General features: G+C 54.8%; 2 protein-coding genes across 4 annotated transcripts; one reads left to right on the top strand and one right to left on the bottom strand.

The window, feature by feature from the left end:
* Window positions 1–439: 439 nt before the first annotated feature.
* Window positions 440–15,812, bottom strand: ZMAT5 (zinc finger matrin-type 5). 3 transcript variants are annotated; one of them, XM_039726087.1, is made up of 6 exons: window positions 15,677–15,812; window positions 10,387–10,609; window positions 9,956–10,018; window positions 9,466–9,546; window positions 3,101–3,212; window positions 440–668 (listed from the first exon to the last, which is right to left on the bottom strand). In XM_039726087.1, the coding sequence occupies exons 2-6, from the start codon at window positions 10,511–10,513 to the stop codon at window positions 539–541; spliced, it is 513 nt and encodes a 170-aa protein (XP_039582021.1). In that variant the 5' UTR covers window positions 10,514–10,609; window positions 15,677–15,812; the 3' UTR covers window positions 440–538. The 3 variants fall into 3 exon arrangements, with proteins under 3 accessions (XP_039582021.1, XP_039582022.1, XP_039582023.1); XM_039726088.1 differs by having other exon boundaries at window positions 10,387–10,612; window positions 15,677–15,764; XM_039726089.1 differs by lacking the exon at window positions 15,677–15,812 and adding an exon at window positions 15,416–15,638.
* Window positions 15,813–15,836: 24 nt separating this feature from the next.
* On the top strand, window positions 15,837–16,994 carry LOC120510338 (cytochrome b-c1 complex subunit 9). The gene is made up of 2 exons (XM_039726090.1): window positions 15,837–16,019; window positions 16,757–16,994. The coding sequence occupies exons 1-2, from the start codon at window positions 15,879–15,881 to the stop codon at window positions 16,793–16,795; spliced, it is 180 nt and encodes a 59-aa protein (XP_039582024.1). The 5' UTR covers window positions 15,837–15,878; the 3' UTR covers window positions 16,796–16,994.
* The last annotated feature ends 580 nt before the right edge of the window (window positions 16,995–17,574 follow it).

Below are 17,574 nucleotides of genomic sequence, written 5' to 3'. Positions count from 1 at the left end.
CGGGATATTTCCCCTCCTTGCCCTTCGCCTCCAGCACAGCAGGAGCAGGGCTGAGGGAAGCTCCCCAGGCTCTCCACTGGGAGCTCCAGCACCTGGAGCCAGGCAGGGTCACACCCTGAATTTATCAGGAACAAACACGGCACCAACACCCGAGGAAATGAAACATCAGTTCTGAAAGCCTGGGTCCTTCTCCAGCCTGGATCACAGAGCCCAGCACGGAGCTGGAGTGAGAGCAGGCAGAGCAGGCTGCAGTGATCTGAGGGGATGGATCCCACCCAGGAAATGGGGAATGTCAGCTCCAGGTGACAACAGAGCCCCTGTGCAGGGCTGGAGCTGTGCTGAGCACAGATCCCTGCTCCAGAGGCAGGGACAGAGCCAGGGGAGGGCTCAGCCCACCCAGGCTGCTGGGCCAGCAGGAACACCACACAGAGGCTGCAACGGGCAGGAGGAGGGTTTATTGAAATAAAAGTGTGTATAAATAATCTTGTCCCTTTCCCAGAGCAGAGGCAGCCAGCCCCAGCCAGGTTCTGGGGGTGCCTCAGCCCCACTGCAGGTTGGGGGGCACTGGCCACCCCCCGGGTGGGGGGGGCTGCAGGGATGGGGGCAGCTCCTGCACTGGTGGCCAGCCCAGAGGGTACTGGAATGGTGCTGGTTTCTCAAGAAGAGCACTGTGAGGGGAGATGGAAAGGGATGAGGTGAGAAGCCAATGCCATGCTGGGAGCTGGGATTCCCTGTGCCCCCTCCAGTAGCCCCCAAAGAGACAGGGCCAGCAGAGGAGGGTTTTGGTTATCACCAAATGGGTTCATTCACCCCCCCTCCCCATCCCAAATCCAGCACCAGAACAGTTGTGTGACCCTTTCCATCATATCCAAGCAGCCCAACACAGTCTGTGCCTGTGAAAACTCCAGTGGGAACACTGAGGTGAGGGGGTCTGGGCGGGGGAGAGCAGCACAGCCCCTGAGAGGGGCTCAGCAGGCACAGCTGCCAGGTGCTGGAGCAGGGCTGCTCCCAGCCCCTCCATCCCCACTCCTCACACAGCTGAGTTGCAAGAACAAACAAAAGCAGCAGATGTTTCTTTCCGAGCAGCCCAAATCCCAAGCCAGCTGTGCACTTCCCAAAGGACAAGGACCCTCGGAAACGGAGGAGCTGCCAACCCAGCGGGGTGTGTGCACCAGAGCACCCTTCAGCACTGGGAAGAGCTTCTCCCTCACCCCACGGCCTGGGAATCACTCTTCAGTCCCTGCCCCTCTCCTCAGCTTTACTGGTCAAGGCTGCTGCAAACACCACACTGGGATGAAGAAGTGCAGGAACAAGAACCATCTCTCCCTTGCCTCCAGCTTGACCGAGGCACGTTTAAATTTATGGGAAACATACCTTTTCCATTAATTCCCAAGTACAGGAAACTCATTTGTTCTCTCACACAAGCCCTGACAGCAGCCTTGCAGCTTCTCAGGCCTCTACCTCCGATCCTGATGAATCTTTTTAATTGTTATGCCAGAAGAAATCTAATCAAACTCCTTTACATAACCCCGGGGAGAAGCAGCACCCTCCTCTCCCTGCGGGGCCGTGGCCCAGAGCCAGCTCCAGGAGTAGTTTTCCAGGAGCGTTTTCCAGGCAACTGACACAGAGCAAAGTCACTTGGCTCAAGGTTTATCCCCTCAGTGGGGATTCTCCAGAGCCCAGGATGAGGCAGGACCACGAGGACACACCCCAGCCCCTCTGGGCAGGGATATTTGGTGTCATCCCTGAGCACTGTGGTTCAGGCACACGGTGGATATGGAGCAGAGGGAATGCTGCAAGGCTGAGCCATCGCCTAATGAGCATTTCCTGAGCAGCAGGACTGATCAATAGGCAGGATGCTGCCTGGGTACTCAATTCCCTGGGGTCTCATGAGCTACAAGTGCTCTATCAAAGGTTTACCTACAGCTGGAGCATTTTCAATAGCTGTCCCACAGGGATTTTCCAGTGGCCAGCAAGGTCAAGAATATTTCCTTTCTGAAGGTGTTAATGGGATTCCCCTTCTCTACCCACTTCCACACTCATGGAACTTGTGGCGTCTCAGAAACTTTGAGGCCTTGGACCCTTTTCTGATGGAAATTTATGTTTCCTTTGGAAATTGGTAAAAAAATCAATCCCATGAAATGTGGGGCTGGAGGGCACAAAGGGAGCACAGAGATGATTGGGAGAGGCATTGGAAAGGCTGGAGAGAGGAAGGGAAGTTCCAATAGTTGTTGTTTAGTTCCTGTAGGAGATGGTTTCTGAGCCTGCAGGGACAGGGAGGCTGGAAAAAGAGCAACAATCCTGGAAATTTGTTTTGGGCACCTATGGAGGCAGCAGGGACCCAGTTCTGAAGGTCTGAACATTCCTCTGAGTATGACCAAGTAGTTCTGAAGGTCTGGAAATTCCTCTGGGAATAGTGATGGCTATCTTCTTAAGAGCTGATCTACCCCATGTTCCAGGGATTCACAGGCAAGAGAAACAAAATGGGGCAAGTGAAGTGCAGGGGACAGGAACGTGGGCACCTCTGCAAGGCCAAGGGCAGCTGAGCTGAGGGACAGAACAATCCCAGAGCAACAAGCTCAGACAAGCACCAGAAGGAAGCTCCTGCCCAGTCCAAACACGGAGAGGACGGGAACAAACAGAGAAAGAACAGAAGAGAGATTTGGCACCTGCCCAAATGTCATCCCATTAAGCCTGCGGCACAGTCAGGTGAGCGAGGAAACAGCGGAGCCCCAGTGCTGGGAGGAGGAGCCAATTCCACCCTCCCTGGCAGGCAGGCCATGGGGGAGCTGTCAACAGATGAAAGCAGGCTCCTGCCACTGAACCCCAGGAGTTAATGAGCCAGCACAGCAGCGGCTCTGTCCTTCCAGAGAGCAAGGGCAGCCTCTGCTGGGGCTTGTTCCCAAAAGGTGTCCCCTGGCAAACAGGGACACCTGTGCAGACATCCCTGGTGGGACAGGCAGGGCTGCATCCACACACGTGCTCCTCATGAGTGCTGCCTGGGGGTGTTGGAACCTCTGATGCCCTGCATCCTCCCCTATCCCAGCCCTCCTGTGGGATCCCCCTCATGCACAGCTGGGTGATCCCCTGTACCCTGTACCTGCTGCTCTGAGCTGCACTCAGCCTCTGGGCTCTCTTGTCCAGCCAGTCCTCGATGGCGCCTGGTGGGATATCTGCTCCCTCCCTCTGCAGCTCCTTCAGCCTCTTCTCCCCTGCTTGAGAGAAAGATTGAGATCAGAGAGGGCTGGATTGAGGGAGGGCCATGAGAGAAAGGGCCACCAGACCTTTGTCCTTTCACTCCATTAAACCTGCAGCTCATTACCCTGCACAGTTTCACAGGGTGGAGAGTGTGCACCGTGCCTGGGCAGCCCCTCCTCCTCCTCCTGTGCCCTCCTGCCATCTGATGCTTGGTGACAGCTGCAGCCAGGCAGAGCAGGGGACAAGAGCTAAGCCAGCACGGTGGCAGTTTGGGCACTGAGGGGAGTCTGACATCTCCCCCTGAGGCAGATCACCCTCATCCTCACCTGGAACAGCCTCGGTGGCCCTGAGCCGTTTCCAGAGCTGTGTCCCTCCAAGTGGCAGCAGCAACTGTGCCACCCCTGCCCTGTTAGGTGGAAATGACAGGGACAGTGCCCGGATCAATGCAGCCTTGGCAGCCTGGGAGAGTCTGAACAGTTCTGGGTGTGTGTTCCAGCCAGCAGACAGATCCCAGAGCTGCTGTCAGGGCTGCTTAAGGAGCTCCCTGCCTGATGTGTCCCCAGCCCCTGCACAGCCCAGGCAGAGCTGTCACCAGCTCAGGGGCAGAACCAGGGCAGAGAGAACCAGGGGGACAAGTTCTTGTATTTAGAACCACGGAATGGTTTGGTTGGAAATCACCTCAAAGCTCATCCTGTCCCACCCCCTGCCACAATCAGGGACACCTTCCACTAGCCCAGGGTGCTCCAAGCCCTGTCCAACATGGCCTTGGACACTTCCAGGGATCCAGGGGCAACCACAGCTTCTCTGGGAACCCTGTGCCAGGGCCTCACCCCATCAGAGGAAGGATTTCTTTCATAAATCACAGAATTACAGAATCAATCAGGTTCAAGAGAGATCATTGAGTCCAACCTATATCTAACCTAAATGTCCCCTCTTTCAGTTTGAGCCCATTACACCTTGTTCTATTTCTCATGGTGGTTAGGAACAAGGAAGGAAACAAGAAAGACACCTCTGCTGTTTAGTGAATCAAGATTTCAACCCCTCCAACCACTCTGGAAGGGCTGTGTGGGCAGATGCCCACAGGCACCCCCTGGGGAGAAGGGCACTGAGCCAGCGTGGCACAAACCCACAGCTGCCCAGTTAGCAAAGCTCCCCAGTCCCCATCAGCTGCAGGGAGGGAGCTGGTGCTGAACAGGTCTAGCAGGAGTCCTGACACAGCCACACTCCTGCCAGCACACCAGGGATGAGGACAGGCTCCCCATGATCCCAGCTCCAGCCTAGTGGAAACTTCCCACCTAACAGAACAGGGAACCCAGAAAACCAAATACTGGTGACAATAAAAAGGAAGCAGAGGCAGAGTGTCATTCCCTTAGCCCTGCTCATCCATCCTTCTGGGGGATCCCTGATCCCATTTAGGGATCAAGGCACCTGCAGCCATGCCCCTCAGGAGCCTGCTTCACACCCACCCACCATATGTCACATGTTTCAAGGAAAATATTATACCTTTGCAGACAGAGTGTGAAATTAATAGTGCTTGGGCAGAGTGAAGGATCACTTCATCCTACTGGTGGCAACCAATTATTCATCTGCCTGTTGAATACTAAATCAGGATGGAAGGGATGTGCTACACAATGAGCAGCCAGATGGATAATTTGTCATCCAGCCTTTTCAGCTGCTGCTGCTGGGTGGGGTGACAATGTGCCCAGTGCCACCACAGAAAGCCCGCTGTGGTCTGGCTGCTGCTCTGAGCCTGCCAAGAAGGCTGGAGACAGCAATGTTCCAGTCTCCCACAGTTGTTCCCAAGGATCAAAGCCCCAGCAGAGCTACCTGGGGTCAACCCAACCAGCTGGCCAGGTGGGCAGATGGGGAGGCAAGAAGCTCAGCCTGGAGAGCTGGGCACTGCTCACACTCAGGGTTAGACTCATCCGGCAGCCTTGAGCACCTTATTTCCCTCTGCTCCATGCTCCACCTCCTGAGCACAGCAGACAAGCAGTGTCTATGAGAAGCTTCAATGAGGCTGGGAAGAAAATCATGGAGAATCTCTCCCACCTCTGCATCACAGTGATTTCTTCTTCATCCAGCTCCCAGCCCCAACAGAGAACAGAGCATAAACAGTCCAAGCTTCTCTGCTCAGAGCAGGGAGCCCCAAGGTACCACACCAGGGACGGAATAGCCACAACTCATGGTCCAGAAAAGTTCACTGGATGCTGTGGAACCACTGTGGATTCACACTGCCCCAGATGAGGCCGCAAATATCCACATTAAAAAAACATCCAGCTGCCTCCCTGTTCTCACAGCTCCAGGAGCTGCTGCTCCAGAGCAGTCCAAACCTCAGGCTCAGAAATATGGCAGCAGGGACAGGCAGCTCTGTAGCTCTGCCCATCTTGATGATGTCCATGTCCCTCTGGAGCACACACATCCCATGCAGGCACCACCAAACGCACTCTGAAATTGGAAATACTCCCTGAATGCCAACAGCTATTCCAAGAAGCAGCTCTGAAAGGCCTTTACCAGCCCTTGCTCCCCACACGTACCCAGGCAGCCGGACAGGTGTGAAGGTGCTTTCCCCCTCCTCCTCCTCACTGTGGTGTTTCCTTCCAAGTCTAATTACAGCCAATTGAAAGACCATCTGTATTGTGAAGTGCCTCTAATGATGCCAGAGCAGGGCCCACACTTATCTTCTCTCCTCATGGGTTTTATTCTTGACAAGGCTGTGTGAGAGATGGAACCTGCCAATACGTGCTGGGGGGTCACCCAGCAAGGCAATGCACAGGAAATCCCTCAGCTCCCACCCAGCAAAGAGATACACATGAAATCCCTCAGCTGCCTCCCTGGTGGATGATGTGGAACCCCAACTCCTCCAGAGCACAAGACCAGCACCAGAGCATGGCTGAGATGAGGCTGAGGAGCCCCTGCAGCTGGGGAAGGCAAACAAGCGACTGCCCTGCAGCCCAGTGTGAGTGCTCCTCCTGCTCCCCACCCAAACCAGTGCACTCCAGCCTCCCCAGCAGGGCCCTCAGATCCTTGCAACCTCAGGGACACCCTGCAAACGCCCCAGCTGTGCCCTCCTCTGGCAGCCCTGCCTGGCTGGAGGCACCAGAGCCCAGCCAGGTCGATCCTGCTGCACAGGGACACGGATTAGCAGGGAGCCAATAACTCTGAGCAAGGAGATGGCAATTTGACAGTGACTTTTCCTGACATGACTATACTTAAAATGACAGCCTGGAAGTGTCTGGCTGATGAATGATGCAGCAGATGCAGAAGGCTAATGCTTTGATGGGGGAACAGCTGGGAATATGAGCTCCCTCCCTGCTGAAGGTGTAAACTGTTGCTTCTTGATGAGGATATTCTACAGGGTGCAGAGATGCTGACGCCAAAGTAGGCCAGGCTTCAAGCTGTTCTAGAACAAGGAATCATCCAGAAATTTTCCTACTTAACCCACAAACTTACACAAACTACAGGGTGAATTCCCAGCATTAAAAGGGCCAAATGTTAAGGGTACTGTCACATTTCCTTTGGCTGTGATAAAAATACTTCATTATCAAAGTGAGTTCACAGACACAGAGCTACCAATGCCGAAATACTTACAGGGACTCAGAGACAGGTTCAATATTGACATGATAGAAAAAGTGTCATCACGATTTAGATGGGTTAAAAAAAAAAAAAAAAGTCAGACAAGGCTTTGCCTGCACAAAAGGGGGGTTAAGCAGCACTGTGGGCCCACCAGAAAAGTGCCCCAACCAGCCTGGCCACCCCTAGCATGGTCCCCTCAAGGCTTGGGAAAGCTCTGGAGCTTCCAGCCTCTCAGCTTGTCTCAAATCCCTGATGACCCCTGGCTCCAAAGCTGCCAAAATCTCCCAGCTGGGTCAGTGAGAGACAGCCTGGTCCAGATTGCTCTAATCCTGCTGGCTGTGGCTTGGGATGGCTCAGAGACCCTGAGTGGGAATGCAAGTGGGATATTACTGATGGAGGATCCTGTGTGAATTACACACCCTGCCACTGAGAGTCCCAGCTGGGTCAGTGAGAGACAGCCTGGTCCAGATTGCTCTAATCCTGCTGTGGCTTGGGATGGCTCAGAGACCCTGAGTGGGAATGCAAGTGGTTTATTACTGATGGAGGATCCTGCGTGAATTACACACCCTGCCACTGAGAGCTTGCCCTTAACTCTGCCCTCCTCAGCCCCAGCACCTGGGACAAGGGTGCTTTGGCAGCTGAAGGGTGAGTGCTGGGATGTCCCCATGACTCACCAGACAGTGTCTGATCCTTCCATCCTGTCTGTTACAGGCTGTCCCTCTCCTCCACCAATCCTGCTGAGCCTTTCCCCACACCAAATCCCTCCAAACTCTCTGATCAGAGCTGGAGTCTGTGTGATGCATGAAACCACACCACGAGAGAGCTGAGCAGGATTGAACTCTCCTACCAAGCACCCTGTCCCCTGGCCATCGCTCCTTCAGGGCTAATTGGTAAATGAAATGTTTGACTCTGGAACACAAATGCAAGGTTTCCCAGTAATCTCCCTGGAATTGGCTCTCAGCAGCCAATCCTGCACTTACACCGACCCATTTGACACAAGTCAATACTCAATAACAAGTGTAATTGGCAAGGAAAGCTGCCTGAGCGTAGAGGAGCTGCCAGCCCTCCCTGCTCTGCTCCAGAGAGCTCCCACTTCTCCTGCAGGAACAGCCAGTGCCTGGAAATGCTAGAGGTTCCTGTGCTGCCACTCTGTGCACCCTCAGGAGCCCGCAGAGAGGGGTCAGGGAGAGGCTCTGGCTGGAAGGTGACTCTGGGAAGGCCAGGAGCACCCCGTCCCCACCGTGGCTTTATCGACTGCTGGCGTGCTCAGAGATTGATTCAGAGTCACCTCGGGGGCTCTCACTGAGTCAGCAGGGCCTGGAACAGCTCTGTGCTGCCTGCCTGCCTCCCCTGAGCTCTTCCTCCCCAAACAGGATCCCTCTGAGGGCCAGGAGAGGCTCTGCCCCACGCACACGCCCCTCTCACATCCCACACTTCCAACACTTCAGCCTGGCTTCGCCAGACTCTTGGCAAAACAACAGCTGGCTCCAGCGAGGATGTGGGCATGGGAGCTGCTCCAAGCTGGGCTGCACTGGGACAGCAGGCTGGGGAGGGAATCCTTCTCTGCTCCACACTCTGAGGCCACATCTGGGTGCTGTACCCAGTGCTGGGGTCCCCGGTACAGTGACAATGGGCACAGCCCAAAATACAGGAATTTCCATCAGGAATTTCTATTGAAATATTTTTAAAATTACACATTTTTATCATGAACCTAGTAAAACACTGGATCAGGTCACCCACAGAGTCTCCAGCCTTGAGATATTTGAAACCCAGTGGACGTGGCCCTGAGCACCCTGCTTGAGTTCACCCTGCTTTCAGCATGGTGAGGATTAGGTGATCTCCAGTGGGGATTTCAACCATTCCACAAGTTCTCACCAACACCTCACTCACACCCCCTGAAGTGTCCAAGGCCAGGCTGGATGGGGCTTGGAGTAACCTGGTCTAGTGGAAGGTGTCCCTGCCCATGGCAGGGGTGGAGTGACATGAGCTCCAAGACCCCTTCCCACCCAGCCCAGTCTGTGATTCTGTGACTTCTTTAACCACTAAAGCAATGACTCCTGTGGAGAAAACAGAGCTACCACCTCTTTTCCCTTAAAGAAAAGTAGTTCCAAGAATGGTAGTCCCAGAATGAGAAAGTTCAAAAGTGTTCTGCAGGCTCCCAGCAGGGAGCAGCTGCCATCCACCCTCTGCCCACACTTCACTTCCATCCAAAGCCACCCAAGCAGAGGCTGTTTCTGGATCCAGGACCCCTTTCACAGCCCGACAGCAGGACAGCTCTTCCCACCAGCTCTTCCCACGGGTGGAAGCAGCAGCTCCCTGGTAATAGCAGCAAGGTGGGGGGAAATCAAATCCATAAATTAAAGGGGATGTGATGTACCAGTGCCCTCTGCTGCTGACAGTTTTTATTCCCTGACTGAACAAAACCCCGAGGGCTCAGGAAGGCCACTCCAAACTCCTGCTGCCAAGTGGTAACAGCACTGCTCAGCTCCAGGTTTGTGTCTGTGCCAGCAGCTCGAGAGCAGGGAGCATATGACAAACTGCAGCACTTCCAGGCTCTCACAGCCCTGGGAAGCAGGAGGGATTGGCTGGCTCCATGCAGGCAGTAAGGAATCAGCCTGCACAACCCCTCACACCCCCCTGCAGCAACTGCCCCTCCAAAGAGATCCTCAGACACTGCCTTGCTGGAGGACTCACCTTGAACCTGGGCATTCAACTTCTCCAGGTCCTGCTCTGTCATGTGGGAAAATCTGCAGTTGGACCCAAAATCACACTGTCCTGGAATGAAATAGTGAGATTTGAAATTCAGTTTCAAAATTCTCTAGATTAGATATTAAGAAATATTTCTTCACAGAATGGGTTGTAAAGCATTGAAATGGGCTGCCCAGAGAGGTGGTGCATTCACCATCCCTGGAAGTGATCAAAAAGTCTGTGGATGGGGCACCTGGGAACATGGTTTAATGATGAACATGGTGGTGCTGTACTGACATTTGGACTTGGTGATCTGAAAGGTCTTTTCCAACTTTAATAATTCTGGGAAAAGCCAGAGTCCCATGAGAACCACCCACAGGAGGTCCTTGTGCAAGCAAACCCAGGCTCCATCACACCTGGATGCCAGACATAGGCCCAGCCCTCTGGAAGGAGCTGCTAGAGCCCAGGCACCTCCTTCCACCTTAGATCTCCTCACCTGTTTGCAGAAACTTCCGACAAGGTTTCTTGGTTTGCTCTTCCTGCAGGATTGCAGCAGCATCTGTGGAGACAAGGGATGAACCCAGGTAAAGATCCTGGGCACAGCAAAATCCCATCATGTCCAGTCCCAAACTGGTCAGGGAGCAGAAGGAAGCAGAGGGACACGCAGGCAATGGTTTCACAGCCAGTTTAGCCCACTCCCACTGCACTCCTCAGGCTGGCACTAACACATCTGGAACTGTGTGCTGAGACAGGTCAGAGCCACACATCTGAGACTGCCTGATTCAGCAGCATCACGTGCTCAAACTGCTGGCACACAGAGTGTATAAACCACCAATGCTGATTGATTTTCTCTTCCCACTCCCCACCCTGACATCCCTGACCTCCCCAGTCCCAGGAAGGGAGTGGCAGACAGCTGGGAGCACCCACCTCGGAATAGGTCGTACCAGACTCTCTTGGCCCGGAGATGCTGCACTCCATTGAGGTGTTTCTTCCTGTTGTGCAGGTTGTCCTGGAAGGACCTGTCACAGTAGTCACAGAAGTACCTTTTGCCCATCTCTCTCCTGGCAAAACAGCATCAGCATGTCCTGGGGTCATCAGGCAGCTCCATGGCACCCAGCCATGGCAATGGAGGATCCAGGATTTACAGTGCCTGCTTCCAAAGGAGGAGAACTCAAATCACTTAGGGCTGGCAGGCAGAGAAAGAGGTGAGACCCAACAGTTTATATCCTTGTCCATCACAGAGTGCTGGGGCAGGATCTGCTGCCTGTACATGGGAGAAAAGGCCTGATCTGCATTTATCTCTGTCACCCAAAGCAACAACAGCTCTGCCTGAAGGATTCTCCTTCCCCGAGCTCAGAGAATAGAGAGCCACAGGCTCCAGGGAAGGTGCAGCACAAACCATCCAAGGTGCAAACAGGAGGAGCTGGAGGTCCTGGGCACCTTTGATCACAACCTCCATGAGCTGATATAAAAGAGGAAGGAAACTCCCCTGTGTCCATCTCTGCAAGATAAGGAAGAAACTCAGCAAAGCTCATTTTATCCTCAAGGATAAAACAGAAGCTGATCTCACCTGTCCTGCAGGTGGGCAGCTGCCTTGCAAACACTACAGGACACATTTCCTACAATCCACTGAGCCACCTGTCTTTTCCTAGACATCATGGATTGCTGTCCTCATCCTCCCCAGCCTACTGCACCAAGGAGTGTCTGCTCTGAGTACAGCACTAAGATCACAACAGAATTTGGGAGCTCCCACCTGTGCTGGGCCTGCCACTGTCACTGCAGGTGAGACCAGCTGGTGTTTTATCCTTCAGGCACCTGTTCCCATTAGATGTCCCTGCTGGAGGTGCAACAAACACCCTGAAGGAGCTGCAGGCTCTCTACATCCCGAGGGATATAAAGGTGCCTGGTGAATGGCAAAGATGGATGGACTGGGAGATAAACTCCAAAAGCAATTCTCCAGGTTTTGACACTTTGACAGCTGAATGCATTTAAAAAGTGGCACAGAGACCAGCACAAGAAATAAAGGTTTTATAAATAAAACAGGTCCAGAATCAATCACAGCCCCCTGGCCGATTCCCCTGGCTCAGCATGAAGAGCAGAGCACCAGGCAACCCCTGAGAGCCCGGTGTGCCCAGCTCAGGCAGGGCTGCCAAGCCTCCTGCCAGACATCCATCCCAGCAGGAGCACCAGCACCACATTCCCTTCCCTCCCCTGCTCCCAGGAACTGCTGCTTCAAAATCAAACCCCTGGAAATCTCCGAGGCCTCTCACACCACAAGCTAAAGCAAAGCTGCACTCCATGGGAAGGCCTTCTGAGATTTTTTTAAATTAGATTGAAAACCTCCACACTGAAGGTAAAATGTTCAGATATTCCAAGTGAACTGGAAATCTCGTGTTGAGGGTCCTTCCTGGCCATGCTCCAGCTGTGTGTGCTGGGACCCCAAATCCCCCACGCCCTGGGCTGATCCCACCCAGCTCTGCAGGGCTTGAGGTCTGAAATCATCCTCCTCCAGCCCAAGAACCCAAACCCAAGTGCTGTTTAATGAGCACAGAGCCATAAATTCCCTCATCCTTTGCATCCATGAGTTTTGCAGCCAGGTTTGTAGCACTGTGGTGAGGCTGCTGGAATTCAGGGGGAACAGTGCTTTTACATACTGAAAAATCCCTGTTCCACATGTTATTCCATAGTCTCCCAAAGTTCCTGGTGACAGAAAAATCTCCCTGTCTCAGCTGCTGGCTCCTGCACTCCATCTCTGCAGAAGAGAATGCTGCAGACAGGGAAAACAAATGAGATTCTGCAGTGGTCCCACACAAGTTTCCAGAGATCTCCCAGGGAATTCTGCCTGCGGAAGCCCAGCAGCAGCCAGCCTTTGAAATCGTATTTCAAACTTTCTCTTTCATCACTCCAACAGCAATAATTGCAGAAGCTCCTTCCCCCTCCTCCCCCAACAACCAGGGCAGAAAGCTCCTACAGACTCCAGCCAGCCAGATCCCACAGCCCAGGGCTGCCTGCTCTCGAACTCTCCGGGCAATTCCCACTGCAGGGGACGGAGGGATTGTAAAAGGCAATTAGAGAGGTATCAGATTCTCCCTGAGACTCTCCCCTTCGGTGATTATACCCAACACTTATCCCCATCTTTTCAAGGATTCCACTGCATGGATGCCTTGCTGGGCTCTGCCAACTCCCTGCAACACCAGCACTTCCCAGCACTCTGAGAGTCCAGAGGACTCAAAAGCTGCTTCTGAGCAGCACCAACCTATTTCCATCTCCCCAAACGGCTCCAGCAGTAAACAAAGAGCATTATTCAGCTGAAAACAGAGATGATTCCTAATTAAATCCATCTTAGTCATTATGAAATAAAGTAAGTGTAGCTGTTCTATAAAGAGCTGCTTCAGCCTGGCCGTTTCCCCTCAGCATCTCCAGCCCCTGATTTGCAACTGAATCAGAGCACTCAGACCTGGGCCCACCGCAGCCATAAATGCTTCCAGCCAGGCTTTGTGCCAGCTTAAAAGTCTCCCTGAATAAATGCTAATTAAAATTAACAAAAAAACCCAACAACCGAGGGCTTTATGTTGTATGAAAGTGCAACAGCTAACAGCAATGCTGTGCTGTCTCCTGGAGCCCTGCTGGGTGAGCAATACCCTGGTGTGAGGCACCTCGAAGGTGACAGAGAGGGGCTTGGGACAACTAGCCAAGATATCCTGGGCACCATCCCACATTTTCCCTGCTCCAGCTGCTGCCAGAACACTCCACGCTGCTGTGTGTCAGCTGCAGATTTTGTCTCTGCCCCTCGGCTGTTTCACGGGGCAGAGGGAGGAGGGTGAGGGAGGAAGGTGAGGGAGGAAGGGGCACAGACCCCTCTGTGTCTGGGGGGAGCTGCTGCTCTCCACACCAGCCCCGGGAGGAGCTGCTGGGCCCTGACCTCAATTCCTGCTTTCTCACAGCCCGGGCTCGGGGCCATTCCAGCCACTTTGGATACCCAGGCAGATGTGAATTAATTAAATCCAAGTGTCAGGCTTCTGATACTCAGCTGCCAATTTAATGGGCTCAGATCTGCAGGGAGACTTGGAATGGCAGCAGAGTCTGCCAGCACCTTCCCAATGACAGACACAGATCCTGCTTCCCATTCCACCCAGAGCAATCATGGAATGATTGGGTTGGAAGAGGCATTAAAGCCCATCCAGTGCCACCCCTGCCATGGCAGGGACACCTCCCACTGTCCCAGGCTGCTCCCAGCCCCAGTGTCCAGCCTGGCCTTGGGCACTGCCAGGGATCCAGGGGCAGCCACAGCTGCTCTGGGCACCCTGTGCCAGGGCCTGCCCACCCTGCCAGGGAACAATTCCTAATTCCCAATATCCCATCCATCCCTGCCCTCTGGCAGTGGGAAGCCAGAGAATCATGGAATGGTTGGGTTGGAAGGGACCTTAAAGCTCATCTCATCCCAATCCCTGCCACAGCTTCCACTGGGAATCCAGAGCTTGATTTGTGATCAGCATCGACCTGACCACACACAAACCCTCCTGGCAGCAGCAATTAATTAATGGGCAGCTGGGGGGATTTGTGTTAGCTATCCAGAGTAGTTACATGTGAAAAATAAAAATTGAGTTTTTCTGAGCTCTGTGGTGACCAGGGTCAGAATCCAGGGAATGGCTGCAGGGCCAGGGCAGCTCAGGCTGAGATCAGGAAAAGGCTCTTCCCCCAGAGGGTGCTGGCACTGCCCAGGCTCCCCAGGGAATGGGCACGGCCCCGAGGCTGCCAGAGCTCCAGGAGCCTTTGGACAGCGCTGCCAGGGATGGACAGGGTGGGGTTGTTGGGGGGTCTGGGCAGGGCCAGGGGCTGGGCTGGATGATCCTGGGGGTCCCTTCCTAAATGAGGATATTCTGGGGTTCCAAAGGGATAACACTGCACAGTAATGTGCCAAGCACCTTCCAGGCTCCCAGAACAAGGAGAGGTCTTGTCCTATTCCAGAAAAATCCCACAGACCCCCAGAGTCACTGCGAGATCAGGGCAAGGTTCTTCCCCCAGAGGGTGCTGGCACTGCCCAGGCTCCCCAGGGAATGGGCACGGCCCCGAGGCTGCCAGAGCTCCAGGAGCCTTTGGACAGCGCTGCCAGGGATGGACAGGGTGGGGTTGTTGGGGGGTCTGGGCAGGGACAGGGCTGGGCTGGGTGATCCCTGTGGTCCCTTCCTAAATGAGGATGTTCTGGGGTTCCAAAGGGATAACACTGCACAGGAATGTGCCAAGCACCTTCCAGGCTCCCAGAACAAGGAGAGGTCTTGTCCTATTCCAGAAAAATCCCACAGACCCCCAGAGTCACTGCATGAGGAAAAAAATTTAAATAAATCAGGAGAAATTATTCTGCAGACAGACCTTGTGCTACTTCTGAGGGGGTGGGACAAACAAAACAACAAAGCAGTGTCACTTGAGGGCCTGCTCTGGAACTTCATGCAGATACTCATTTAACAAGAGCCCTATGGGGAAACGGCCTCAGTGGAAGGATTTCCCTGTCCTGTCCCTGTCTGTTCTGCTTTCCTAAATCCAAATCTCTCTCCTATCTGTGCTAGAGTCACCCTGGGGATGCTCTGCTCTCACTGAGGTTAAAAAGAGAGAAACATGAAGAGAGGGGCAGCAAATGGGAACATTCCCACTTTTGTTGTGCCCCAGGGGGCCGGGTCCCACTGCCCCCGAGGCCTCTGGAGCAGCTGTCAGAGATCCTCTGGGATCCACAGGGTGCCCAGAGCAGCTGTGGCTGCCCTGGATCCCTGGCAGTGCCCAAGGCCAGGCTGGACAGGGCTTGGAGCAGCCTGGGATGGTGGAAGCTGTCCCTGTCCAGGGTCCCTTCCAACCCAAACCATTCCAAGATTCATCAGCCCCACACCCCTCTCCCACTCCCCCAACACTGACACCAACCACCTTTTACAACCCCAAAAACCACCCCAAATCCTCTCCCACCCACCTTCCGGGGGTCAGCTGAGGGTTGTCCCCGTCACCCCTGGCCGCAGGGCAGGGCGGGCAGGGCAGGCAGGGCAGGCACGGGTGTCTCTGCCCCCTCAGCCCTCCCGCCCCGCTGCTCCCCGGCCCCAGCCACGGCCGGGCCGGTTTCACCGCACCAACCCGGGGCTGCCCCGCGGAGGCCGCTGAGGACAAGGTGGGGGGAACGGGACGAGCGGAGCCTCACAGGGACCCCCTCACAGGGACCCCCGCCATGCTCACCCACCTCTGGCCAGGCCCGCGCCGCAGCCGCCTACAACTCCCACAACACCCCGCGGCAAAGCGCACGCGCATGTCACACCCGGCACGCGGCCTACAACTTCCAGCATGCCCCACGGGCGCTTGGCGCTCCGTACAACTCACGGAGCACCGCCTACATCCCCCAGCAGCCGTTGCGGCGCGGCGCAGGCGCGGGGCGCGCAGGCAAGATGGTGCTGCTGCGGCAGTTGTACGGGTCGCTGTTCCGGCGCAGCTCCACGTTCGCGCTCTCCATCGTGCTGGGCGCCGTGCTCTTCGAGCGCGCCTTCGACCAGGGCGCGGACGCGCTCTTCGAGCAGCTCAACGAGGGGGTAAGGGCTGGGTGAGGCCCGCCCGGGGCTGCCCGGGCGCGGGCCCGGGATAATGAGTGCAGGACACCGAGGCGGGCTTGGGGGAGAGCTCAGAGACCCGTTCAGGGCCTGCAGAGGCTCCAGGAGATGAGAAAAGGATTTTGGATAAGAGCCTGAAGTGACAGGACACAGGGAATGGCTTCCCTCTGCCAGAGGGCAGAGATGGATGGGATATTGGGAATTAGGAATTGTTCCCTGGGAGGGTGGGCAGGCCCTGGCACAGGGTGCCCAGAGCAGCTGTGGCTGCCCCTGGATCCCTGGCAGTGCCCAAGGCCAGGCTGGACACTGGGGCTGGAGCAGCCTGGGACAGTGGGAGGTGTCCCTGCCCATGGCAGGGGTGGCACTGGATGGGCTTTAAGATCTGTTCCAGCCCAGACCATGATTCCATGATTGTTCTGTGCATCCCTTATGTGAGGAGCAGAAAGTGCCCTCTCCAGTGTGGGTGGGAATTCAAGGCAGTGTCTCTGGGCCACTAAGCCAGAGCAGAACAGGGGCAGGGGAATCTCTGCAGCTTCCTCCCTGTCCACAGCAGAAGCCAGGAGCCCACGTGTGCATCCCTGTGTCCCCCAGTTCCAGTACAGGACTCCATCACCACCTCCCCGGGCAGGATAATTTGCATTTTGGATTCTGTCATCCCAACCCCACTGAGAAGCTGAGTAAAACACATTGATATTTTTTCCTGCTTGTTTTGCATGCAGAAACTGTGGAAACACATCAAGCACAAGTATGAGAACTGAGCAGCTCAGCAGCAGGAGCCAGCCTGGGGTGGCAACGGGCACTGCAGGGATGGATTCAGCCTCCTGAGGCTGGGAATGGATTCCTGATGGAACAACTCCGAGCCACCACTGATACCATGTGAAGGCAGATGGACTCAAGGAGTTCTGCTGCTGTACTGCACTTCCTGTGTTCAAATAAAACTCCTGCTCCTCTCTTGTGTCTGTGTGTTCACCTCACCTGTCCTTTGCCCTCTCTGTGCCTCCTCCTCTGGCAGGTGGAGAATCTTTAAAAACAGCCCTGTTCCTGAGTTCCAAGGCACTGTCAGGAATCACAACATCTTTAAATGGGTGTGAAAGCACTCAGACAGACAGATGTGGCTCATGACAACCCTTGGCTTCTGCCTCAGAAGGGTGAGAAGCTGTTTGCTTCCTCTGGCCTGTCCGTGGAGGAGGGGTTAGAATCATTCACAGACCTTTTGGAGTTGGGGCCTTTCAGAGCTGCCCTAGCAGGGGTGTGCTCTGCATGCTGGGCTGTGCAGGGGGAGCAGCTGTAGCTTGCAGAGGAGATGTGGATCCCTTTCCTGATTGTTCCTGTTCCACCTGGCTCCTGCATGGCTGGAGGAGCAGAAGTGATGGCAGGTTTGTGTGTCACACCTGCCTCCATCCCCACTGACCCAGGGGAAGGGAGAGGGATCACTCAGTTCCCCCAGGGGCTGGCTCAGGAGTCATGGAATGGTTTAGATGGGAAAGGACCTTAAAGCTCATCCAGTTCCTCCACCCTGAGCAGTCATTCCCTTCTC

Source organism: Passer montanus, unplaced genomic scaffold (genome assembly GCF_014805655.1).
Source record: "Passer montanus isolate IOZ18808 unplaced genomic scaffold, ASM1480565v1 scaffold57, whole genome shotgun sequence".
NCBI lineage: Eukaryota > Metazoa > Chordata > Aves > Passeriformes > Passeridae > Passer > Passer montanus.
This window is presented reverse-complemented; position numbering and strand designations above follow the sequence as displayed.